This window comes from Ascidiella aspersa, chromosome 2, assembly GCF_963924565.1.
Source record: "Ascidiella aspersa chromosome 2, kaAscAspe10.2, whole genome shotgun sequence".
In the NCBI taxonomy this organism is placed as follows: Eukaryota; Metazoa; Chordata; class Ascidiacea; order Phlebobranchia; family Ascidiidae; genus Ascidiella; species Ascidiella aspersa.
In genome coordinates this window covers 37,693,249-37,720,443 of record NC_139448.1, presented here as the reverse complement: position 1 = coordinate 37,720,443, position 27,195 = coordinate 37,693,249, and the positions used below count along the sequence as shown (strand labels likewise).

The 27,195-nt window shown below is 34.5% G+C and overlaps 3 protein-coding genes across 3 annotated transcripts in view; all 3 read right to left on the bottom strand.

Moving 5' to 3' along the window:
• Window positions 1–11,533, bottom strand: part of LOC146165612 (unconventional myosin-VIIa-like) — a gene marked incomplete at its 5' end in the record, with an annotated part of 46,766 nt that extends 35,233 nt beyond the window's left edge. Inside the window, 8 exons of the mRNA XM_083381242.1 lie at window positions 71–139; window positions 1,498–1,545; window positions 3,023–3,149; window positions 3,606–3,735; window positions 4,752–4,873; window positions 9,144–9,328; window positions 10,304–10,453; window positions 11,405–11,533. Coding sequence (XP_083237368.1) covers window positions 71–139; window positions 1,498–1,545; window positions 3,023–3,149; window positions 3,606–3,735; window positions 4,752–4,873; window positions 9,144–9,328; window positions 10,304–10,453; window positions 11,405–11,533 — 960 coding nt within the window. The remainder of the gene's footprint in view (window positions 1–70; window positions 140–1,497; window positions 1,546–3,022; window positions 3,150–3,605; window positions 3,736–4,751; window positions 4,874–9,143; window positions 9,329–10,303; window positions 10,454–11,404) is intronic.
• Window positions 11,534–16,519: 4,986 nt separating this feature from the next.
• On the bottom strand, window positions 16,520–21,240 carry LOC146165611 (U8 snoRNA-decapping enzyme-like). The gene is made up of 5 exons (XM_083382772.1): window positions 21,084–21,240; window positions 20,470–20,601; window positions 20,005–20,120; window positions 18,751–18,904; window positions 16,520–17,731 (listed from the first exon to the last, which is right to left on the bottom strand). The coding sequence occupies exons 1-5, from the start codon at window positions 21,105–21,107 to the stop codon at window positions 17,510–17,512; spliced, it is 648 nt and encodes a 215-aa protein (XP_083238898.1). The 5' UTR covers window positions 21,108–21,240; the 3' UTR covers window positions 16,520–17,509.
• Window positions 21,155–25,725, bottom strand: LOC146165610 (kinase D-interacting substrate of 220 kDa B-like). Its single transcript, XM_083382770.1, has one exon. The coding sequence runs from the start codon at window positions 25,710–25,712 to the stop codon at window positions 22,047–22,049; it is 3,666 nt and encodes a 1,221-aa protein (XP_083238896.1). The 5' UTR covers window positions 25,713–25,725; the 3' UTR covers window positions 21,155–22,046.
• Between the last annotated feature and the right edge of the window lie 1,470 nt (window positions 25,726–27,195).

The following is a 27,195-nucleotide window of genomic DNA, read 5'->3' as shown; positions in this document are numbered from 1 at the left end:
AGATACAAGCAAATATCGAACATGGTATGAAGTCTCGTAATAAACCCTGAGACCGTGAGAAAAAACGCACCTGCATTCCTCGAAGTATTTCCGCGTATTCCGCTTTGTCGTCCCTTCCCGCGCACTGGAGACACGAGCCCTGTATGACGTCATAAGAACATTGTTACGTCACACCACATATCAGCCGGGCAAACCAAACAGTTCAATAAAAACAAGGTGAAACAAAACAACACCCGAAAGGTTTGTTAGAAAAATAAACCAAAAATGTTAGAGGTGACATGCTGAAACAAAAAAGCACTGGCAGTTACCGAACAAAAAGGTAAATAAAGACATGCTCCATGCATTGTTCACCATTATTATGACGTCACAACGACAACAAGGATCACGAACGCTGCAACAAATGTACCATTGTTTTGTGATCCTTTGGAAGCGATGAAATAGAACAGTACAGTAATAAAACAGCAAAACAAGGCCATCAAACTTATAGGGCTTTTTTATTATTTGATTGAATTTAGAAAAAAAACTAGTTAGTTTTATTTCAATATATTAATGTTTTGTAATTCTTTGGTAAGCTATGAAATAGAACGGTGCGTTTAGCCAAATTGCATACTGGGCCAGTGGTAGTTAAAGATTGTCTGAAGACTTCAGACAACTAGTAATATAGCTAGCCTTGTTTAGTTTAGCAAATGTTTGGTCTTTGTAGGACAGTGGTCAACCCGGGTATGTGAAAAAGTTCTAGGGCCGTCTGCGTAACGTGTTTTAAATACTTTGACTGACAAATTATCTTAACCAAAGAACATTATTCAATTGATTTTTATTGTAAATAAACTATTTGTAAGCCTCTCTACAGTCGATAGCCTTTATGTGTACTGTTCAGAATGTTACAGTAATTATTTTACAGTTTTTCTTGCTTTTAAAAATCGCTTTGGTCTTTATTATTTCGAGATAGAAAAGGTCCAAGGGGACAAAAACTTAAAAACCACTGGTGTAGTTGCACTGAATATGTGAATAATAGAAATCACCTTGACCCTTGCAAGATAAATGTCGACCTTAATTCCTGATCAGTAACAGCAAAATAATCTAGCAAAGCTAGCAATTCAGGTCAGACACATTAACCAGATCTTAAAAAGATATATATATATTTCGCCAACTAAGGCATCGTCAGTATATCTGAATAAAAACAAACGCAACAGTATAATAATGTTTTCTGACTCTTTCTTATACTGTTGCGTTTGTTTTTATTCAGATATACTGACGATGCCTTAGTTGGCGAAATATATATATATCTTTTTAAGATCTGGTTAATGTGTCTGACCTGAATTGCTAGCTTTGCTAGATTATTTTGCTGCCACTGGTGTAGGATATGAAACAAGTGTTATTTTTGTGATAGAATAGCAATAACCTTAAATACCACGTGGAAAGTTTTGCGTTGCACCTGGCATTCCGTTCACACCGGTTCAGGGTTAAGTTCACACCGCTTCATGTGTATTGACTTACCAAACCCATGAGAAAACAGCTATTGGACGCGACTTGGTGTTCATAATCCTGTTGTTGGGTAGGTCATTTAATACTAGTGCTATTAGCTCATAGATGTGATAACATTTTACTTAACCCGGATAACATGGACTAAATGGCAAACTTTAAAGCTCCATAACATACTGCTACTTACTTATATTGTAGATACTTATATTGTAGAACCTTTGAATGTATAATAAAACCAACTGTAAAATATTGCACTTTCCCTGTTTAGTTCTATTAGAAAATTTGGCGACAAACCTGAAGCTATCAGAGTTACTAATTCTGTTCCAATTTATAGAAAAAACACATGTCATGTGAATACAATAATAAAAGAACATCTCATGAAAATGAAGAATAAAATCCCAAGGTTAGGTGTAAAACTTAACAAAGAGGTTATAATAGTTTTCATGAAAAGTGTGTAAAATTCCAAAAAGTTTTACTTTGCAAAAGTTGTTCAGAAAAAAAAAACATAAAAAAAGTTTGTCAAGTAAGAAAGAATCTCCACGTCAATTCACATTTAATGTCATTTATTTTTTTACTTCTTTTTAAGTCAGCAAAACCTTTGCCAAAGTAGCAACGCCCTTGAGAGTTTAAGCAAATGTTTGATCAGGTATTTAGGGTCGCTTGCCTTTTATAGCTTGGGCGGGAAGAGAAAAAGGCAAATGGTGGCACAACCTTTACACTTTGTCGAAGTCGTCGAACGGTTAACACGTTTTATTTGTGATTTATTGGTATTTATTGAGCATTAAGCTTTAGCAAACGAACATGGCCCTGGAATGCTTGAATTGAACTGCTGTGGGTTTTCTTAAAAGAGTTGGATTACGTATTTGTAAACGTTTTATATAAATATTATGCAATCCCGTGCAAAAAGCTACCTAATGTTCTTAATAACGCCTAAATCACGTTCCAGTGATTTTGCCTTCAACCTGTCATTTGCAGGTATTGTAAAACATTCTTTACTTTTTAACCCTAAAGCATCATAAATATGCTTTACAGGATACAAAGCTAACAAGACACGGATTCCCAAAGTACTGTTGGTCGAACTCCAACATACTTTAACGAACAACATCTTGAACAATAGACTTTTGGAAAAAAGCACATTAATTTTGTCTAAAGACTGTTAATCGACCCATCATTAAAGTAGAAAGCCAATGAACAATCATTTCTAGTTTAACGGTGTCCGAGTTAATTATTAAGAAAAATTGAGAGGCTAAAAATTCAATACCGGATTAAACTATAATTGAAAATCACTTTAAGAAATTTCATTACTTTCTGGATGTTTTAAAACCAATGACAACAAATACTAAAACATTATTAAAGAAAATCTCTTTTTTCTTTATTACCGACAGTTTTGCCTATATTATTTACAAATCCAGTACAAATCAGTAAATCTAGCACATAATAGTAAAAGTTTAAGTTACTTAAATTATTACCCGGAAGGGTTTCACAAAAAACAATACCTTTAGACCTAAGCAATAGCACTAACAGTTTTTTGCTACCGTACCTGGGTAAGGTTGAAGTACTCAGAAGGTTTCCCAAGTCCCAAAACCTGCTTTTTATCCTGAGGCATCCCAGCAAGCAGGCAGTAGAATATGTGGTAGTTTCGTTCGTCCTGTGCTTGATGAACCAATCTATATAAAACAATGTTGTTTGGTTGAAATCACTTGAATGGCCGATACTGGGGTTTTAAAACAAGTTTAGTTTCAGATTCAAAAATCAAAATATATAACAACTATTTGGCTCTCTGTCGGGGTATTTTTTGTTTGAAAGAATAGCCTTAAACAATAAACTATGTAGCCGCAACAAAAGCTATACCCAACTTATGTTAATAGATATTTATTATCGAAGATTGAATAATCTATAGCCTTCATAAACATGATAATAAGTCTAATCGCCCCATTTCACACAATACTAGCACATCTTTATTATGGGCTTGGATTCGAAACTTACAGAAGACTCCCTTTAGTATAAAGATCCCATAATGATCAACTGACTTGTTAGGTGTTAGTGAGCCCCAAAACGTTCCCGGTGTAATAATAGATTTGTAAAATTTTGTTTAATTGTGCATTTATTGAATAAGCTTGTACCTTGACTTCTCGAGCAGGTATTGGTCGATCTTCGCACTTTGAATGATTCCTTTCTCGCTGAACTGAATGTCAATGAACTTGCCGAATCGACTGGAATTGTCATTTCGTATTGTCTTCGCGTTTCCAAAAGCTGAAAAAGCAATTTTGATTGAAGAGAAATTGCTTTGCAATCGCAATTAGAGGGTCGGTTATAAAAAGTCAAGTACCGGGCATCCCTAGTGAATATGTACCACTTGGAAATCATATTTTACTGTAACAGTAAAAGATTTAAGGCGAGGCCGGTAGAAACAAAAAAGTAAAATGAAAACATAATGTGTTGTATATATTAATCAGATCTTCTGTTAACAGCGCTTTTAGATTTCTCTTCAAAATTCTACATAACATAACAAAACATAAGTTATTCTAAAAACAAGTGGTCAGTCAGATTCGAACTTGCGCCCTAAGAAAGTGCGGCAATCACAATTACTATATTTGACACAAGTGTCATCAACGTATAGTTAAAGTAGCACGTATAGTTAAAGTAGCACCTATAGTTGTTGGGCATGGGCGTAAAATAAAAGTAATGACCGGGCATACCAAGTGCTAAGCAAACACAGTTTTATGGGATTGGTCCATTAATATCTTCTCGGTAAAACACTCAGCGCCAAGTCAAGAATATATGCAAACAACAGTGGACGAAAGGACTGTCCACATTTTAACTAGTCGCTATAACGCTTTTTTGAGTTGTTTTTTTGTTCATGTAGCAGCAGTACGTATTTTAGAACAATGCATTCACCTCTATGTTATGAGGTTATTAGAATTGATTTAAAACACAATATTACCTACTTCTGTATATATATATCGGTAAATAATTTATATCCTTAGGTTTCAAAAATTAAAATCCATATATACATAACTTACACAAGGTTATCTAAGGCGGATTTATCATTAAAGAAAATCGGCCATGAAAATTTCTGCGGTGCCCCCTTTCCTTGTTGCCCTAAGCAAGTGCTGATTTTGCCTAATGGTTAATACAGCCCTGTTTATAGCTCAAGCAGTTAATACAGTGAGTTAAGAGAGTAAGAATGAGGCTACTAGTCTACGACTGGTTGCCCACCCCTGCAATATAGTTTACAAGCTACTCAGTGAGTTAATATTTCCTTCTACCTTCTAGAATGGGATTAGCTTCAAGAATCTGTTGTTCGATCCAGGAATGCTGTCCGGACTTCGAAGCCAAGTATTGCAGAACCAGCTTGGTGGATTCAGTTTTTCCTGCTCCTGATTCGCCACTGCACAAAAAATTAAGATTAAAAAAATGTCCTTGAGCTTAAAATGTTTTCGAACCTAATGTGGTCGAGAAATGTTGTAGAAACACACTTCTCACGTTCTAACCCAGTGGTCGGCAAACTGTGGACCGCGGCCTAAATGTGGGCCGCAGAGCCATTTTTAGTGCGCCGCGAGTTACTTTTGAGTATAGTTTAGTGTTAACATGTAGTTGTGGGCCGCGTGATAGCCGTACATTCATTGCACTTTGTTTTAAAAGTACATGTAATTTATTTTTTGCCACATTTAAATATAAGGAAACGCAAAATTTTTTGCGCTTTGCGCGTATAGTATTCCTTTTATAATATGTTTTGCATTATGGCGTGGCAGTGTTTTGGCCATCAAGGCGCCGTGTAATACTTCACCTTAAAAACAAATATCCTGAATCCGCCACTGTTTCCGTACTGGTTTTATGTAGTGGGCCTTTAAAAGCTCTGAAAAGAGTACTTTGGGCCGCGACAAAAAAGTTTGCCGACCACTGTTCTAGCCCAAGAACAGACTTCTTTGAATTGAAAATTTCTTGAGCCTAATAACAGTGTTGTAATGACTTAAGTTAATGTCTTGACTTTGACTTAAGTGCACTGTTTTTAAATGTCTTCAATTGACTCAAGTCTTTCGGGTAAAAAAGGTCTTGACTCCAGTTTAGGACAAATGACTTAAGTTACTTACACCAATGACGCATGTTGAGGTGCTTTAATTGAATACTTTTAGTAAAAATTGGATGTAATAAGCCAATTATATAATGTAATAAATGTTAAACAGCTAGTTGATTCGTTGTTTGTGTGTTGTCGCAAAACATTGACCAGAATGAAACGTGTTCACCAGTTTTAAAAGTTTAACATAAATTTGTGATGTCAATGCTGTGACTTGAAATTGACTTGCGTGAGGACTTGGCTTGCTATTGGTTTAAAATAACTTGACTTGGATTTCAGTTATTTGAAAATGACTTGTTTATAATCTTGTCTGATAACGACGGTAAACGAACTTGTTTATTTTTGTGCTGTCAGTTGTAACTAATAAAAAAATTAAGCAAATCAAAATTGAAAAAATAAACGTAAATTGACACTCTTATTATTTCAAAGATAAGCCGACTAATTTAACTGAGTTTTTTTTACAGAAAACATCCGGTGTATTATGAATATGTGGCCTGCTATCGCTTCTATGTAGGGCTTCATATATGTGTGGATACAATAGTACAATTACCGGTTTCATATTTATTTGTTTTTCAAAAATTAAACTTTTATTGAAAAAACTTTAAAGCGTGAGGTGTGACGACCCGTAAGCTTTAGCGCAAGGTCCACATACATTAAAACGTAAATGCCGCAAAATCGTAAAAAGCAATCGAAAGGAGCTCTCGCGCTGGCACCGACGTAACACTGTAAAAGCGATTACGTAACAATTAATATGACGCCTCGCCATTGTTGGGCAATCATTAACTTTGTGACGTCACAGTCTGCAAGCCGGGTGAACGCCGGTTACGTGATTAATCGTTAAGGTCCCTGGCTGGGAATGACCGATAGTATCGGATCGTAGTCGATAACCGATACAAAGTGTTAGTATCGGTACTCGTCCGTTACCAGGGCAGTATCGGTGCCGATCCGGTGAATAAATTGATAAAGGAATTTTAGCCAAGATTGCGCTCCACTACAGAGATTCTACCTTTGAGTCACAAATTAAAGAGTAATTATGTTTGGAAAGAGTATTTGATTTTTTAAGCCCTAATCCTTAGATGTCAAACGCTGAAATCTAGTCTAATCGCACAAAACGCAAAATAATTATTTTATTTGGGTAAAACTGGCAAAACCTTTAATCGAACAAACCCTTGACGCCTAGCCACATAAAACAAATTCGTATTTTGGCCTAAATAACGGTATTTACAGTCTCATTTAAGAGAAATTGCACTTCGTGCTCATGAGTAGCAACATGTATGCGAAGATCCTTTGGGTTGAATAAACCGCTTGAAACGTACAATAACATAATAAAAAAGTTTGGGGAAAGCACGAAAAATGTTTGTGTTTACATAGCTGGCAAAAAGTATAGCTGGGGGCATGAACTGGTGGCCCCTCGATTCGCTTTTTCGCAACACAATTTGCCGAAAAACATAAATATGATATGCGTTTGCAATATATACTAAATTTGACAAAATTGTTACATGATTTTACCTTTAAATTAACCCTATAGGGATATCATACAGATATGTGGCCAACATATTACTTTTTTGATAGTAACTTTACCAAAGCACATTCCAGAAGCAAGACTAAACAAATAACCACTGATATCAATTGATCACTCCACAATTCGCTCAGGGAAGCCTTACAAAGGGTGGCAGTGTGCAATGATCACTGTATGCTTTTAGTTAGAGGAGCAGTTAAGTTTGACCGGCAATGTTTGCCAAAAGTAAACATTAGAACAACGGAGCTTGGTTTCGCCTGGCAAAGCTATGAGTGGAGATTTTGGAGAGAAAAAATCCCACATGAACATTAAAGCGCAGTGCTGTAGTGACATGACTTTCTCGTTAATCTTATTAATTTACAAATTTTGGTGCAAATGACTTTGACTTGACATATGATAACGACTTGCACTTTTGTTTTGTTTTTCTATTTTTTTTGTTATTTTTTGTAAATTACTCAGTTTGCTTGAATGTTTTCGTAATTTTTAGCCAGCGGCTAGCAAAATTCGAACTTAAGACTGTGTCCGATAATATTGTATCGTATATTGGACCCGATGCCAAGTGGTAGTATCGATACTTGTTTGATATTTGGTTGATAGTGTCGGTGTCGATCTGATACCAAACTATTGTAGGAACTTTAGGCATCGTTCACCAACTATCTGAGCGTTTTCTGACTTTAAAAAGGTATTTTTCCTGGCGCAAATGCAATATTTTACACGACAAACCGAAATACACTACGTTTGCAAGTATCAATTTCATCAATTTTCCTTATTTTAACTTGGTAATGCCGTCATTTAAAATCGGATAGGACCGCATTGTATTTCAATAAGAATAAGTTCATTGGATCATAGTAATGACGTCATTTTACCCGATTGGATCGGTTGTACTTTACCGAAAATATCGGCTATCGGTAACGGAAAAACAAAGAATCGGACATCCCTGCTCAGATTGATGGTTTTTAAAGAGTAAGATTTTTACAAAAGTAGTAACGCAATGGTGGCCTAGATCAGCGGTTCTCAACCGCCGGTCCGCGTCAAATTTCCTGCCAGTCCGCAAAATTTATTAAAATTTGATATCTCAATTGCAAAATTCAAGATGTTGAAGGCTTATCCATCCAATTTAGAACTTGGCCAGCTCCGTAATTTGCAGCATTGTGACGTAACATAGATTTAATGGTATACTTTGGACTTCATTGTACGTCACAATGCTGCAAGTATTGTGCCCAACTGTTTAAAAGTAGACTACAACTTGTTTAAGTCTTTAAGACCAGTTGTATGCGAAAGCTAAGAAGTGTTTTAGTTGCATACTGTTGCGTTATTAAATTTTGGGTTGATTTTAAGTTTTGAAGGTCCACAGGTCCGCAAAATATGTTTTGAAATTTAACAGGTCCGTAAGCTAAAAAGGTTCAGAACCACTGGCCTAGGAAAATGGGCGGACCTAATTCGCCTTACAGAATTACTGCTCGTTTAAACGAAATAGTTTTGGGCGTTTTCGACAAAAGTCGTAACCCTGAACTTAATCGTAGCTTACTCGGCCCTTCGGCTATTACTTCAGCAAACAAGACACACACACAGAGTCAACGCCGTAAAGCGCTGTAGGTTGTTACATCACAATGGAGCTTCGCATTGTCCCACGGTACTAAACATAAGGACGGGAATTGCAGCAAGGGAACTTAAGACCTCAATGCAGACTTGGACAAGTAGATAGTTCAATGAATTAGAGCAAAATGCGGCTAGTTGTAGTTCTAATTTAATTTGGATTTCACTAAAAGTGTTGCGTCAAAGCAACATTTTACTTGACAACCCGAAAAACATTACGTTTGAAAGTTTCAATTTCGCTTGTTCGAACATATTAATAATTGCGTAATTTGGTATTGGATAATCTAATTCGGATTTCACCAAAACTGCTACTTTGACCAACGGCATTTTTCTTTCCTCAGTAAAATTAGAAGTAGACAAATATTGTCTTATATATGTATATATTTTTTTAAGTTAATTATAAAGACGTGGTTGGATAGAGAGCAAAAAATACTTTTGATTTTCTATTAATTTGATGACGTCCCTTACCTTACGATGACGCACTGGTCGACTTTGTTACGTAACATGTTGTTGTACGCGTTGTCAGCGATGGCGAAGATGTGCGGGGGGAGTTCCCCTATCTTGCGATCGGTGTAGCGCTTGATGGAGTCGGTTTCGTACAAAGGAAGTTCCTCGTAAGGGTTCACAGCAACCAGGATGGAACCCGTGTACGTCTGAAGAAGACATTCAGTCAGTAGGCTTTATTTTATTTTAATTTTTCAATTTTTTTCCTGAATTTTTATTATTCAGGATTGAACCGGTGTAGGTCTGGAGAAGACAACATTTGTTCAGTCGGGAATATTTTTTTTTTGGGAATTTTTATTATTCAGGATTGATCTAGAGTACGTCTAAAGAAGACAACATTTGTCCAGTCGGGAATATTTTTTTTTTTGGGGGGGCATTTTTATTATTCAGGATTGATCCGGTGTACGTCTGAAGAAGACAACATTTGTTCAGTCGGGAATATTTTATTTTATTTATGAAATCGGTGTTTTTTGTTCTGAAGTTCATAATTTAATACCAGGGTATCTGTTTTGTTGATAAGCATATCTGTGGTACTTTATGTTAAACTGACCGATCCTAATTAGACTGTCTGGGCATAATATTTAGTTATAGAATACTTTGGAAACAAAACGGTCGCAGAAATATGATGCTACGAAAAACATGCTATGGCGTATCTTCTTGATATTTCACCATAAGCTAGTTTTACGAACTTGATGCAGCAGGCAACGGTGCTATGGTTGTTTCTCGACTCGCTCCCCTTTGAGCCTGTGTAGCTCAGTTGGTAGAGCGACGTCCCCAGTATGACCGAGGTTGGGGTTCGAACCTCACTGCAGGCTAGTTTTACCATCAGAATGCAGCAGGTAAAAAGGTTACGGTCGTTTCTCGTCTTGCTCACCACTTATTTTAAAGAATGATTGTCCCAGTTTGGCCGATATCGTTAGTTACGGTGAACATTGCTATATGCTCAATTGAGTTATTCCATGATGGGATGATATTATTGTATGATATCAAAGTCTTACACGAATCGAAATATTTTCAAGCTATATTTAAAGTAAAATAAACATATAAACCAACATTCAGTGCTTAGCATTTTGCTTTATGTTTGTTATGCTCACGCATATTGAGATACTTAGGCACCAACTCACATAGATCTTTTTCTCCCTGTATCTGAGGAGGAGATTCCTAAGGATTCCTTCCTCATTGAGGTCTCCCAGTTTGATCATGTCCTCCACTCCTCCAACAGAAGATGCAGGCATCCTTTTGACATTCTTCACTGGGAGCCTCAACCAGTGCTCCTGTTGTTCACAGAAAACAACAAAAAATTTGTTAAAAATCCCATGAAAAGGTACTTTCCTAATATGCCCTAATCTGGGCACTGTGGACAGAATGTTTGAAGTAGGAGTTTGCAGTAAATACTGAAAGTTGATTCTTTTGCAACTTTACCTACTAGTTATTGTTAAAGTTATTTCAAAGAAATATAATCTTATCCAACAGTTTTTTTAAAGGTTTTTTGGAAATATTAAAATACACTGTTAGATGTAACCTTAAGCCCTAAGAATAGGAACAAGCCATTTTATTCTGTTTGTTGGTTATCACAATTATTTCTCCTATTTGTGTCATCTTACTCTGCATGGTGTTGTCACATTCCCTTATTTTTTTAGATTTTTGTGTATTCACTTTTTAAATGGCAGTAGCCAAATATAATCAGACTTAACAACAACAAAATTTATAAAAAAAACCTAAAAACAAGGTTTCTGCATTCCTACAGTAGTGAACTGGTATTTGAGGGTGCATGGTCCAATGAATACAAAGATATATAAGGCGGGTTAACAAGTGTCTATAAGCATCTTGGTACCTCCTCAGCCAATTCAGTAAAACACTTAAAAGTGGGTTTCAACAAGCACTTAAGATGCAAGGATTTTACCACTAAATAATTTGTCTTGTCTTATATTTGTTCTTAAGGACAGTGTTTGCTGCAATTCTATGAAAAGGTTCAATAATATATATTAAGCCTAATTCAATCCATGATCTTTATCACTTTAAATTAGGTTGGGTTTCATGTTATATTATTTCAAACTTTAGTCTTTTTTACGATTTAAATTTTTAATTTAAGGTACAACATAAATATTAAAAATTTTCAAACTTTAAATATATTTATTTATTAACGTGAGTAAACTAACCTGAAAACTCAAATCTTACTCAAAATCTTAATGAAAAGTTAGTTTTAGGATTTACAATATTTTTACCTTTCCCTCATCATCGATGACCTTGATCTGTCCTGAGTCAGAAAATTTGACCTTGGCTCCAATTGGAACATCACACCCGTTCAAGTATTCCTTGTCCAACAACCAAACGTAATCGCCCTGTAGTAAATAAAATAAAAGAGGGTAAAAAAGCCAGACACATAGTGCAGTAATAATATGTTAAAAAAATAACAATCTGCATTTTGGCAATAGAAGAAACAAATAGGATGTCAATTGTGCAACTGTTCTTTCGGCAAAATTTTATTAAAGTACCAACGTTTCGACCACCTATTCAGGAAATCTTCTTCAGGGCAATATAATTGCAACTAAAGGCGAAAACATATATTAGTTGCAATTATATTGCCCTGAAGAAGATTGCCCAAATAGGTGGTTGAAACGTTGGTACTTAACAAAATTTTGCTGGAGAACAATTGTACAATTGAAACAATTCCAGCAGCAACAGCATATTCAAATAGAATGTCATTTCAAAAATGGAAACTAAAAATTTACTACATAATGCCTTGAGCATTGTCGACCATATATAACAAAACAGTTTTATATAAATTGACAAACTATTTTTTCAAAATTTGCACAATCTATGATAATTGGGATACAGGGCTAATTTGAAATAAAAATATTAGAAAAAAAAAAGAATGTCCAAATGGCATTTGTAGTTGCTGTAAATGAAAGAAAATGAATTTTAAGTTTAAAATAGTAAAAACATTTTTGAAATATATCATCTCCTACTTCACCTCCTTCGACTAAATCAAAATTGTTTAACAGCCTTGACATTATGATGTATGAACCTAATTATTAAATATTACAACATTAACAAAAAAAAATTATGTCTTACCACTCTGAAGCTATTGGTATTTGAGAGTCGCAGATATTCAGCTGGTATGAAACCACTCATAATTTTAAATGTGCTAAAACATTTCCTAATAAAATTTAACCTCTATACCGAAAACCCTGCTTTCTGGAATGTAATCTGCTAACAATGATCACCTCTTTGTGACTGGACAATGATTTCTATTAGCAAACAATGAAGGTGAAATGTAAACAAAGGGAACTTTCCACTACTAATAGCTGCTCCAAAGTAGTAAAATAATGGACCTATTGTTTGTTATACTTAAAGGTATGCAAGCACTATTACTTAAATTTGCAAAGCAAAAGTATAAATATTCTACACACAGCTTTAATTGAAATCAGTTCTAGTTATAAACTACTGCTTAAATGACTCTGCAAACAATATCTAAGCCTGTTTACATAGTCTACAATAAAACAAGTGACATGGTGTTAAAATGTCTCGCTATCCGCCTAACTTTATTCCAAGTGTTCCATATAAAACAGCTCAACAGCCACTGTGTGAGTCTTGGTACATGTCTTGTTATGCTTTAAATATTTAGTGATGATTCATGAAATATTCATTGCTATTTTTTATTATGCTTTGTAACTAGCGTAGGGTGAACTTCATAAATTTATCTCACTACTTTAGAAATATAAATATTTCTTACAGATATATTTGGATTAGAAATACATGGATATCACAATATCAAATACCAAAATTAAACTTTCTTTGTTTATTGACAGTAAAGGATAAGTATGTTAATGTGTAGCTCTACAGCTGACAGAAATACAATGGTTTTATGTCGTTTCCTTGAATAAACTAAACCTTTTCTTTCAAGTACACATTTCAATAAACCCTGACAAATAAGGTTATATGGCATTAAAGCCTAAAGATTCTTGCAACCAGGGCTTTTAAATAGAACTATACTAAATACTGAACTATACTAAATACTTTGAAATGTAAATTAATCCTGTTACTGCTTTATTCTGTCTATCCACATCACCAAACTTATGGGTGCCTTTTGAAACACTTGAAATTACAAGTTTCAAAAGCCCTCAAGTTGGTTGCTGGGCAACAAGGAATCAGTCACTTCTTGTTTAAGTAGCTTATGGATAAACGTGACAGCCAACTCGCATCTTAGTAAACAAATTGTGTTTGATTCCTTTATTTTGGTTATAAAGTGAACTTGAACTAAAAATAGAGGTCCACCCTTTCATGTATAGTTGACAATGTTTGCTTATCAGATAAACCCCAGTAATTGAATGATAAACTTTTAAGCAAATCATACATTTCGTTTTAAATTTAAGCTGATGTATTTTAGCCATTGATTTTCATTATTGCCTTCTAAATTTATTTTTGTGAAACTTGCAGGTTTAAGTATAGTGCAAACATTTTGTAACTAATCTGGTAATTAGTGTGACATGATTTGTTGACCAATTTTGTTATGGTATTACTCTTTAAAAATAATATATATTGTAAAAAGAAAGGTCATTGATACAATTCTTTTACCTTTATGCGACAATTAATTTTTTTTAAACAAATAAAAATAATCCATAACCTTGTTGATTTATCCTAATACATCAAGGCATAATTTTGAAACGCAAGTGTCAAGTTGTTTACAATAAATCAAAACCTGTCTGGTAACTACTTCAAAGAGAATTTGGAATTACTCTTAAAAGTAAAATTATTTAAAAAAAACGCCTTAAAAGTAGATAAATTTGAAATCATTTATATATTAATAAGCTGACATAAAATGTATATAACTATGTTAAACACACTATTTATTCTTTGTAAAAAAATTAACAAACCTGTTGAATGAAGGCCATAGTGGTTTTCTTTGTTTTTTTCTTTTAGTTCATATTAAAACATTTCTTGGTGAGTTCTACTGATTAATATTTCAACCTGTCAGAAAATTATTTAATTAAAAAAGATGAAAATATAAATCAACACAACATTAATTTAAAATTTTTACACAGGAATGCAGTTTTCAAATCAAAATAAACACTTGAAGAGTTAATGGAAGCTGTACTGCAAAGAAAACAAATCGATTTTGTTAACTTAGAACTTATTCTGCCAACTTATTTGCCATTATTCTGCCATTCTCAGCTTGATAATTTGGGTGAATGTTTACAGAAAGCAATTAAACAAACTTCTGTTTGCTTTGCTCTTCAATCGATCGGCACAGATTGTTACCGGAAAACGAGAAGCAAACAGAGCTAACAGTAAAAGGATGTAAAAGCACAATCACAATGACATACAGAAAAAAAAGTTTTACAAAAAGATAATAATTGTTCATTTACCCTAAAAAACAAATTTTATGTGAGAAAAAAGCCTAAATTTCAAAAACCCAGCTTGCATTACTGCTAGCAATCTGTAAAAGCAACTAAATAAAAATACATATATATTTAAAAAAAAATATTTAAATAATCTTTCATTTAAAGGACTAAAAACACTTGATATAAAAATCTTTAAAAAAAAAAGGAAATTTAACGCAAGTTATTTAAAGTTTTGGAAATAGTACAAATGTAATCACTTAATTAATACAAAACCAGTATTACAAAAGTACATATTTTTGATTTATTAATTGAGAGAGCTATAACAGAAAATGTTATTTTGACATATTCTGTTAGTTCAACATAAAGGACGTATATATAACATTTATTGGCACAAAAATATAATAACATCATTATGTGGCTAAACAATACATCATTACATAAACTCTTTCCAATAAAATTAATATTTATTCAAATAAAAAATATTATTGGTGACACAATCTTTTAAAAAAAAAACATTATTCTACTTTCTAAAAGATTAGTACATAAAATCGCACTAATGTAATCTTGGCCTGAACTAAAAAAACGCTGCAAAAAGCTAACCTAGCAAAACCTGAGAAAAACAAGTCAATGTGCTGACACTTCACCAAATCACTGAGTGAGATAATGAGCTAATTGCTCCTCAACCTTGTAGGGTCTCCTTCTTCATTAATATATAACGCAGACCTGCGACGCCAGACCAGAAAATGCATTGTTTGCACAATACTATAAATGATTTACCTCTAAACACACAGCTCTGTGACAGACCCTGCCTAATAAGTTTGGGGGCTCAATATACCTTTTTCCAAACCTATTCTATGACAAAATGTATTCTTATTTATAACAATTACACAAACTGATATAATGAGCTATTTAAAACCAACTTATATAAAAAAATTAAATTGATATTAAAAATCCATAGGGTGTTCTTTAGTATTTATTAACCATTGCCATAAAACATATGTTTATTATTTGACAAAGACTAAATACAAGTTAAACACGGCAAATGAAATAAAGTGAAATAATTTCTCCCAAAACACTCAGATGACCTTTACTCGACTCATACAAAGTAAAATAACCCAAATGAGAACTATCCCTTTATGTAAACATAGATGAGACTTCGGGAATGAGTTCATTGATAAAGTTGTCTGCAGAGCCTTTATCTGACCATGTTAGTTTTGTTAAGATACCGGTACTTAAACATTGCTAACACAATACCATTTCAAGCAAACTTAAATTATTGAGTAAGCTTCATCAATGGTAAGCTGAAACTAAATCAATTGTTAGTGAAAGGTCACAAATATTTCAAGAAACAAAAAGCGTCTGCTTTTATTTGAAGTAACGGTGGCTACTGTGTATTAACTTACCTTGTTTTATTTACAGCACTTCAGGTGACCAGGCTTCATTCTGAACTTACAGCAAACCGACAGCTTCTCTTTTCAATAATGCATAGCCTCAGGGCTTTTGCATTAGGTTAACAACCTTCCGCCAGGTTTGTCACCAAATTCAATTAACACAACAGACAAACACAAGCATATTTTATTCTTGATCTCAAATTACGGTTTGCTTGATTTAAAAGAGTCAGATCATTGACTTTGTTGCGAATAACTACGTTTTCAAAACAAACATGTGTGTTATTGTTTTCAGTTCGGGAGTTACCCTAATGTGACGCTTTCAAATTAGAAATCATCTTAGATTTCATTGAAAAATTACATTAATCATTTTTTCATGGTAGGCGCTCTTTACTTCCTCCATGCGGTAAAAGTTTTTTCTGAAAACTTTTAGGCTGAAGAACAATTTTTTTTTGTTTTACTAATAATAAATTAGTAGTGTTTTGTGCTTACCCTATTGTCTATTGAGTAACTATTTTACAATCTTAAACGGGCCACAAAATTTCCTTTTTAATCAAGTAAACTTGCTAAAATTTTCTAAATCAGCAACACATTGTTATTTTCAAGATATTGTTATATTAAATAACTGTAAAGTGCGTATTGGAACAAAACTTTGCATGAAACAGTGAACATAGAAATTTTGGCGAAACAGCACAATGTTAAAATTGCCTAATCTTTGAAACAAATAATACGACAAAAATATTTGTTCAAAATGTTTGGCTGAAAATACAGTATCTAAAAACAATCACTGGATACATATTTGATGAAAAAATAAAACAAATAAAGCAGAAATATCATTTTAAAAATTAAATTTAAAAATGCATCAATTTAATAGGCAATAAAATTTGTGAACTTGAAAAATAAACAATTTATAAATACCAAAACAACAACACAGTATACGAAGGAAGACCTGTTTTATTTTTTGTTCAATAAATCCCTTAAACGTGGTAATTGGTGCATAGTGCGTGTTGACTTGTTCAACTAGGGGCCCAACTTTTACAAAGAAATCATATTGAAGACAAACAGTGTTTAGTGGCAAAACATAAATCAAAAGACACAAGAGTTTTCAATATAAAACCGGACACCTTTAAACACTGAGGAAAGTTTTGGCATGCAGGAATTGGCCGAAAACCCAAAATTATATAAAATAAATTAAATTGTATATTTGATTAAGCAACAACCATGTAAAAATCAACCTGGCAGAGTTCTTTTTAAATCAATCACATTAGATTCGAGGTAATGAAACTCTTTCATTGGGGACCAATTTAATACCAAGGACTCGAGATTGCGGTCCTCATATAAATTAATGTACCAAACTTTTTGAAATTGTCTTTTGGTTTAATGTTTCATCAAAATTTAACTTTTTTTTTCACTTGACAAATATTTTGGTAGGTTTTTAGGTAACTCCTAATACCCATAAAAAATCATTCTTTTAGATTCATTAAGAAAATGAGCAACGGGCCACAAATTTAAACTCAATCTGGCCCGCAGGCCGTAATTTAGTGACCACTACATTAAAGGAATACTAAATCACACACAGTAAATTTGCCACTACATGCTAAAAAAGTCCGTTCAACTGTGACCTCCTTTTAATTAACCTATCTTTCTCCTTGTACACCGAAAGCAGATCCTCTTCGGTGAATATTTCTCGATTTAATGCGACTTGAACTAGTTGCTGTTGAGCGTTGCCGACAAAGTTTTGCAGCAGGAATTCACAAAATGGACTCGGGCGATCGGTGACTGGGTAACATGAAACTGGAACTCTGATAATTCCCATCGTCTACAAAAGAAATGTTATGGAGTTAAAACCTGCGCTTGTCAGTCGGGCGATAATTTGCTTTGGCATTTGGAAGCTAATTTATCTTTGACTATTATTGTAATGCTTTTTTTCAGATTTCTTTTCTAAAGTAGAAAACTCTACGTTTATTCAATAAACGTGGCTGTAATGCAAAAAACGACATGCTACATCAGGGGTTCTCAAACTTTTTTCACCGTGGACCCCCCAAATTTTTTTTTGCTTCACGTGGACCACGGTAAACGTCATAAATTGACGTCGTAATACAAATAGACTGTAGAAATCTGCAGTTTTCAGTCCACAAAATGTTAAAAGGAGAATAGAAATAGAGACTTTCAGTGCAAAAATGTTTTATTTTTAATTAAACTCTTTCCATAGAAAAACTGATTACTTCCTAAATATACACCAATATTTCAATTTAACCTTCGCGGACCCCCTAAAACTAGTTCACGGACCCCTAAGGGATCCATGGACCCCAGTTTAAGAACCCCTGTGCTATATCGTCCAGTATTAAGGTAATCGGAGACAAAGCAATCCAGATGACGCAACTTCAAAGTCAAATAAAAAAACGGGACACAAGCATAAAAGCAGAATTTGAATTCCCATCGACTACAAAAATGCTATGGTTAATATTTTCAATAAAGAAATTAATATCCGCTTTTATGCCAAATCATTACATACAACAATATATTTTTGTTATGTTTGACAACATATTGTTCTATTAGTTTGTATAAGTAGTTTCTAGATGTTATTTAATTCATTTTAAAAAAACATTTAGACTTCATAAATGCCCATACTGATAAATTGACACCAAACAAACTTTGAATAAACTGTATTAAAATTATACTTTTTATGACCAATGTCAAATTTTGAAGCAACTTGTTTATCTTTAGTCCTAAATTAACACATTTTACAAGTTGTCTACATTTTGTGTGGTTGATTCAAGCTATAGACCTCAAAAACTTACAAATCAGAAAAAAAGGTTATGAATTGTAAAACATCACCTCTCCACCCCAATCATGTGCTTTCAATATTCGCTGCTCAATTTTCTTGTATTCTTTCTCCGAGTATTCCTTCACATAGAAGTGGTCGATTAATGGAGTCGCCATTTTTCTGTGAATCCACGACCCGTAATAATCTGAGTCTTGAAAGAAATATCTAAAAGTACATTAAAATAATTGTCATTCTCGACTTCGGTTATTCTCAGTAAATTTATGGTGTGTGCAAAAGTTAACAATGTTTAGAAACATCCTTTAAAACACGAATCACTAAACTTATTTAAAAAAGGACCGAATAACTCTAAGACTGGCAATTGTGTAAAACTAGAAAAAAAAACAAAAAAAACATGTGACATTAACATAACTAAGTTGAAATTCATTTAAAATAATCCATGTCTTTCTTTGTACTGCTTCGACAATTTTATAAATATTGTATAAATCTTGCTCAGAACCAATCGCAATATATCTCACTATGTGAACTACTGCAGTGGGCTACCCAACCAAATCAAACATCCACACAATTATTTTCCCTGAATTTTTGTAAACTTGGAGCAAACCAACATAAGACATTACCATTAATAAAAAAATAATTTAATTAAAGAGAAAAATGTGTTTGTATTGCTTCAGCATATTTCACAACTTCGCATCAACCAGTCCTAATAAATCTAAGCATCGACAATCTCAATAAATTCAAGTATGAACCATAAGAAAAGCGAAATTGTCAGTTAGTTTAAAGTTATATAAAAATTCATTGCTTAGTTTTATTTCCAAAAATACATTTATTGCATGAAGCAATAATAACAGTATTTTGGAATCATTAATAAAATATGCAGCGTGCTGCAAGCATTAAGCGAACGGGCTGGATCTCGCACCAGTTGGTAGTTAGGTGACTCCTCGTTTACAACACTGGACAAACTAAGTGGTTGTTAAAACTTTTAAATACTGGTACACATTGCATCGCTGTGTATAACATGTGTTGAAAACTAGAAAGTCTAAAATGACTGGATAAATGTTTTAATATCAACAACTCTGTTCAAATAACTATTTTGATTTTTTGACTGAAATGGTTCTTTAGTATCAGATGAGGTCGTAATTGCTGCATAAAGTATTGCTCAGGAAAAAAAACACAAAATATAAAACTAAATGTACAGTACTTTTAAATAAGTGACCCTTTATTTGTATATAAGTATAAAGACCATATATATTATTTTTAACCATGACCCAGATAGGAACAATAAGAAATAGGAAAACGTTTCGTACTTTTCTTCGAGTCCCATCTCTTCAACAAGTTCTCTGTTGAGACCGAAAGTGTTGTCTTCATAGCTGCTCACATACCCACCAGGAAAACCTAGTGTGCCGTCAAATCGCAGTTGCATCTAAAATGTATAACTTTTTTTGAGGCAATAGATTAAACAAACATTCTTTTGTTCATTAAGACTAGGTTATACAAAATTTTCACTTCCAATAATACAAATTCTTATAAATAGCTTATTGTAGAAATAATATCTATTTTTAGATAACAGTAATACTAAAATCAAAAAAATTGGTAGAACCGGTAAAATCTTGTTTTAAAAAAGCATGACAAAATTGACACCAGTGTGATAAAAAACACAGGAGATCGGGTAAGCAATAAGGTTGTAGGAAAACTCACCCAATTTATGACTGTATTTAATAATTAACCTTGAAATTTAGGTTCTCAATTTTAACAGAAATCAGAATAATTACCATGATCGCATAATTCATTGGAATACGCTCGAACAGCACAACATCAGTTTTGCAGTACAGTAATGCATGGGCTGCAGGGCGACTGTTTGGAACTTTAACCTTCTGGTCTGTTGTAAACTCAACACCATCATTCTACGAGCATAAAATATTCATTGACATCAATATTTCAACACAAGTGTGGCCAAAGTCAAGCATAATAGTACAAACTCCAAAAGCAGAATAAAAAAAGCCCCTATGAGAACAGAAATTATTGCATTACATATAATGAAGAATTGAAATTTTTTTTTATTAGATTTCAATGATTTCCGTTTAGAACTTTTTAAAGGTTGTTACTGAATTTTTTAATAGTACACTACAAAAAAAACAACTAGATAGCACTATTTTAGTTAAAAAAGAAGATAGCATTATTTTAGACAAAAAAGAAAATGACATGGATATTATAACAATATTAAAATACTTCATATTATTATGAAAAAACATAGAACAGGCAATTATATAATTTGCTAAAATCGGGTGTTTCAATAAAGCAAATTGCCGGATTTAAATTCCCTATCTATACAAAAATATGCAAAATACAAAAGAATGCAAGCTTTAAATAACTTTTTTTAACTTACATCTTTCCAGGGTGGCGGGTCCATTTATAAAGATTTAGGTTATTTTACCATCAAATTATTATTTTTCTTCCTGCAATAAACATAAAAAGCAATTTTGACAAAAGTTTTGCATTTTGATACAATAATCTTTAAAATAATAATATCAAATTTAACACCATTGGAAAAAGTTGACTTACGACAAGTCTGAAAATAAATTAAATAAAAATCTACTTAACAGGGTATAGCGTAAGAAATAAAGCACATTTTAAAATGACCATTTAGAGAAAATTGCCATAAAAAGGCACAAAGCACAATGCTAAAAACAATACCAAAATGGCAGTAAGCAAAAAAAACAAAAAAATAATTTGCATTGAAGATTTAGCACATGATAAATTGGTGACATAAAATTATATATTTTTGTATCACGGGAATGTTCTGCATTATTAAATGTTTTTTCATAAGCATTTAGGCTTGAAATAGTTGAATTTATTTATAAGCAAATAAATGCTCAACAATATAGAATGCAAAATACAGAAGTGAAAACACACAAATAAATTGTTGACTGTAAATGTTGGTTTGCTTAAAGGTGGCACATATAAAGGATATTTGGTTGAAAACAACACGGAAAAATGACAAAGAACAGTACTCTTTAATATTATAAATCACTTAAAGTACCATAAAGAAATGTATTGTTTATTAAAATAAAAAAACAAAGCACCACTGAAATCCGCAGTAAGCAATTTATAATTTTAGGCAAATTTTACCATTTCAAAGAATGTTAACGAGAGGCAAGTATGGTTACAGAACAAGTTGTTAAGCAAAAAAATAATGATATGATTGTTATCTTGCCATTTATATTTACATGTTGTTTGTAAGTGAATAATTATAAGGGTAGCTGTTAAAATTTCGGCAGCTAGTCTTGAATACTTTTTTTAACAGTTTAAAACACAAAACATTCCACAATAATTACTAATTAAACAAGTATTAATTTGCGTTAATATCAAATTGACGCTGTGCAATTAAGGGCGATTCCTCGTTATCCATTCTCATTGAAGATGAAGGGAAGTTACCATTGTCGTTTTCATCGGCCGTCTGAATATTCTCAGTCGATATCGCATTCGGATTTTGCAGTTTCAAGTACTCCTTAAAGGCGTCATCATAAGCTGCGCGATGAGAGACCGATAAACCACCAAAAATGCTTGAAACTGGACTTTGGGGAGTTTTCGCGTAGGGTTTATCATCACTGGATTTAAGCTCACTTTCATCAATGGACGACATCGATATCGCTTTGGCCGAGTGGGATTTTGACTCCATTACAAACTTTCTAATTAGGCACCAATCTCCGAACGGAGCACGGAGTTCTTTTTTTAACTCGTCTAGCTCACAAGAGACAATCGCCAGGCCGTGAAAGTTGTTTTTTCTGATGAAGGAGTCGTAAAGTGGAAAATTGTGTGAGTTGAGCCCAGGGATTGCTTTAAACCTGTAGCACACATCATCCACCGACCAATTGGTGACTGGGGACTCACTGGTTGAAAACGAACTTGCCATTGAAATGGTTTCGCTACGCATATCGGATTTCTGCAAGTTTGCCGATAGTTCGTTGAAGTTTGGAACGTACTCTTGTAATTTAGGGTCAAGGTTCACTGTTAAACCGGCAAAGGTCTTCAAGTCTTTCACGGTTAAGTTAAAAGCTTTTGATTTAAGAAAAGCCTGCAATGCGTAGGCGGTAGATTTCTCAAAAGAATGACTTGAAGAAAATAAGCCAGATGCCTCAGAATAAACAGCCTTTATCGCTTTGTTTGTTTCATAGTTTCTTATTGAGACCAAAGCCACAAGGCAGGTTGCAGTGTACGGCCACAGTTCCGACAAAACAATCCAACAGCATAAAGAAGGCCAGGAAAAATCCTTACCCTCTGCGCGAATCAATCTGGCAGAGTAGGACACAATAATGGCAATACGTTTCACATGAAGTGGATCTATAAGTTCAACCCTATCATCGCTGGTCAACCAACGAGTAAGATCAAAATGCTTTTTCTGTCTCCAGTGAATTTCATCAATAGCTTCCATTTCATGAACGGAGGACATAACTCCATTTTTAATCATGAGCTTCTTTTTATTCTTGTGTTTTCGCTCGATAAAGAACAAAGGTAGTTGAATGATGTGATGCGGCTCTTCAAAAGTCGTTGTCGAAGGTTCATGTGTTGATGACAAGAGATTATGATCCGCCGATACGAGGGTTATGATTGGCTTTACTGCAAAACTCATTCTCAGTGCTTCCATGAGAGTTTGTAGCTGCTTTAAATCTCGACATTCGAGGCAATCGATCAAAACACAAAGCCTAGTGTTGGTTTTGTTGATGGCGTCGATGTACTGCAGAACACGGCACACTTGCCAGAGACATGTACGACCCATTGTTGCGCTTTTGTTAATCTTGTCTTTGATGGCACTAGGAGTCATAAATAGAGAAGCTAGAACTGCTGAAAACATGACAAGAAATACCAAGAGCAATCCACCCAACACTGATGATAGTATGTAGATGATTATCAGTAGATTTGGAGAATCCTCAACATCTATTGTGTGGTTTGGTCCGTAGCAAGCGATTACAATAGCAAGCAAGGCAGTAAAGCCTCCGAGAAAAATGACAAACCAGATCATGGATGGGATGCAGCAAAACTTGCGGAAAACCCAACTACTCGGAGAGTCAGTTCTGATTTTATCCTTGAATCCGCGAGCCAGGCGAAAGGCAACTCTTCCAACCTTTTTTTCAACAGAATTATGGATTACGGAAATTAAATCGGCAACTGGGTGTTTACTGGTCGATGTAATGTGAAAACGGCCGGCAAAGATAAACTTTACTTTCATTTTTGAGGGTTCTGAATGTTTGTACGACATGAAGCAGATCTGACTGAGTAGTTTGATGTAATTTTCTTGATGCTGCAGCCGAAATATGGCACTCTTAGCCCAGTTCCAATTGGCAACCTTCACACCAAATAGGATCAAAAATATGCCACAATAAGGCAAGAGGAAAACTGTGAAAGCCGCACCTGAACCAGCTCCAGCATTCTCCGGCTCTAAAAAACCAACCAACAAACCAAAGAAAATAGACCAGAAAGTCACAATGAACAAAGTTATCCAAGAAAAGCGGTATTTTTTCCACGGTGAATGCCCGACAAAGACACCAATTTGAGTCTGAACTTTATCAAGGAGTAAAGAAACTGAACTGCCCCATTTTGCAAACAGACCAACACAAATTGGAGTTTCGAACCCGGGGTCGGTTAACATGTCAGCGAGTGCCGAACTATAGATATCATAGCTTGAAGATTCAGATATCGCAGCAGTTGAGAAACCTTTAAGGCCAAACAGGGTTGGTAAAATGTGCTTTTTATGCTGGTTGTCGATATCATAGGCTGTTTCACCAAATTTGTTGTGTCTGTACAAATGCTGAGCATTCTTCGGGTCACGAAGCAACAACTCGAGGAGTTGTATGTTTTGCGAACGGACAGCGCAGTGAATTGCAGTGTCATGGTTTTTATCGGTCGAAGCAACATCAGCACCGTGGTTAAGAAGCAGTTTTGTGATCCCATAGTTGCCTTCCTTCACTGACCTTATCAGCGCAGTTTCGTGCTCAGAGTTTTTGGCTTCTAGGTTTGGTTCGCAAGCTAAAAGTTCCTTAACTAGCGGAACGTGTCCCAACTCGCAGGCGTGATGCAAAGCTGTTTTGGCGTCTTTTCCACGGATGTCAATATCGGCAAACTTGGACAACAGAATCTTAACAGAACCAAAATGGCCGTGCTTTGTTGCTTTAATTAGAGCTGTGTCACCATGGTGGTCAGCCAAGTTAAGGAAGGCCTCACGATCTAGAAGTTGAATTAGCATTTGGTCAGCACCAAGTTTTGCAGCGTAACTCAATGCAGTATGTCCATCTCTGTCAGTCTGATTTACATTCAAGCGTCGATTTTCAAGCAAGGCAGTCACACATTTAACATGTTTTCCTTTCATGGCCATCAGCAAACAACTTGATCCACTTCCACCAACAACGTTCGGGTCGGCGTGATGACTTAACAAGCACTTCACGGTTTTCACGCAACCATAACGAGAAGCCCAGAGCAGCGGAGTGTTCCCGAACTTGTCGGTGTGGTTGACCTTGGCCCCTTGGTTGCAGAGCATTTCAACGATGGAGTCGAACCCCCTCCCTGCTGCCCACAAGAGGCAGGTCATGTTGTATCCCACACTCGTGTGAATACTAGCGCCCTCTCCAAGCAAGAACCTCACAATCAAAGTGTGGCCTTTGTACGAAGCCCACATCAACGCAGTCCATCCGTTCTTGTCTGCGGTTTCAATGTTTTGGTGCTTTCCCACCAAATATTCGACAACCGCATAGCTGCCGGCGCGACTAGCGGTTATAAGGGGGGTGAAATCATCGACATCTTTTGCCGCAATGTTTGCCCCTCTGTTGATTAAAAGCTCCACAATCTCGAGGTTTCCTTTCTCGCAAGCGACATGAAGAGCAGTTTGCTGGTAACTGTTTCTCTTATCGGCCAGATCTGAATCTACGAGGAAGTTTTGAAGAGCGACAAGGTTATTTTCCTCGACAAACTGGTGGATGTTTAAAGTGATTTCCTGTAGTTCTATCACATTGGCAGACGACATTTTGAAGGTTTTGTCATTTATATTTGATCAGCATAACTTACAAAACAAGCCTAAAAATGCATGGGAAAATTTAGAATTGTAATAGAATAACAGGTACATACACAATATTTAAAAAATATACATTTTGTGTCTAAATATTCATCAGAAGTGTAAAAAGAATCTTTCTTTTACATATATTGTATGCGGAAGATTTAGTATCCTATTAAATCATTGAGTTAAAATACAATGTAATTATCACAAAAAAGTATGTTTTTTAGTAACTCGTGAAATAATCTCTGAAGGCAAAATAAATAACATACAGTTCTTGGATATATGCTATCGAACTTTTATTCAAAGAACTGTCCACAGATTTACCAATCAAATGTATTACATTTATGATCGAATTTCAACGTTCAAGACAAAGGCTAGTCGTGAATATACACAAAAACATCTCAATGCGCACCTGGCACAGAATACAGACTGGCCTTATTAAAAGTATGGCAAGTTAACCTGCAATTTTTTTCAACAAACTAGACATGTACCGCTAGAAAATAAATGTGATCTTATGTTATAGTAGCGGGTGCACCTTCTTGACTTTAGTTGCACTGGGTCACCCTGACTTCTTTGGCATTTCATACATTTTACACCAAGATGTCGGGTGTGCAAAACCTTATTTTGAGGTGTGCAATCATGTGTTTTTGGAAATCCAATCACAATTTACTTTTTTTTAAGTTTAAATACGCAATATATCAATTCAGGTCTGCACACAAAAAGCTTTGGTAAAAAATCAGGTGTGCACCTGTCACAGAAAACAGACTGGCTTAAGTGTAAGCTCTTGCTACTTCGCATAATACCTTTGTTCTACTAGGTAGAAAGTATAGTAGATCTCTGTGGTGCCGAGCTGAAAAAATTGGCTGAATGCATCAAAAGGCAATTGTGCATCTTCCAGTGTAATGTATAGCAAATATTATATTTGGTTTTCTTAGGGTGCAGGTGGGTCTGGTAAAAAAAACTCGCAGGTGCAATCGCTATATTTTTATGTGCTCTATTTATATATTTGTTAAAAAGTTTTGCCTTATTTTAAGTTAATTTAATTTTACCTTTACCGTGCAGCTGACTGGAAGGTCCATTGGACCCTTCGCTGCTCCGGCCGTATCGCGCGTGAATTTGTTTTTTGTTATAGCTTACTTGAGTATTTTAATTTAAGCGCTAACGGAAAAATAAACATTACTTACTTACTTACTTACTATACTATTCACAATGGGTCAGTCATTTTTCAGAACTTTTGGCGCTGGTCTAGAATCCTACCAAATTGCACACTATTATTTGAGTTAGCGTTTGACTTTGCGTAGGTCAAGCATTTTTATTAAATATAGATAATAACACTTGACCCACCTTCACCCAAACGCTAACCCCCACCCTAACCCAAATATTGTGCGTTGGTTTAATAATTGTTTTAACGCTGTGGTAGGATTCTAGACCAGCGCCGATTTTTTTTGTATAA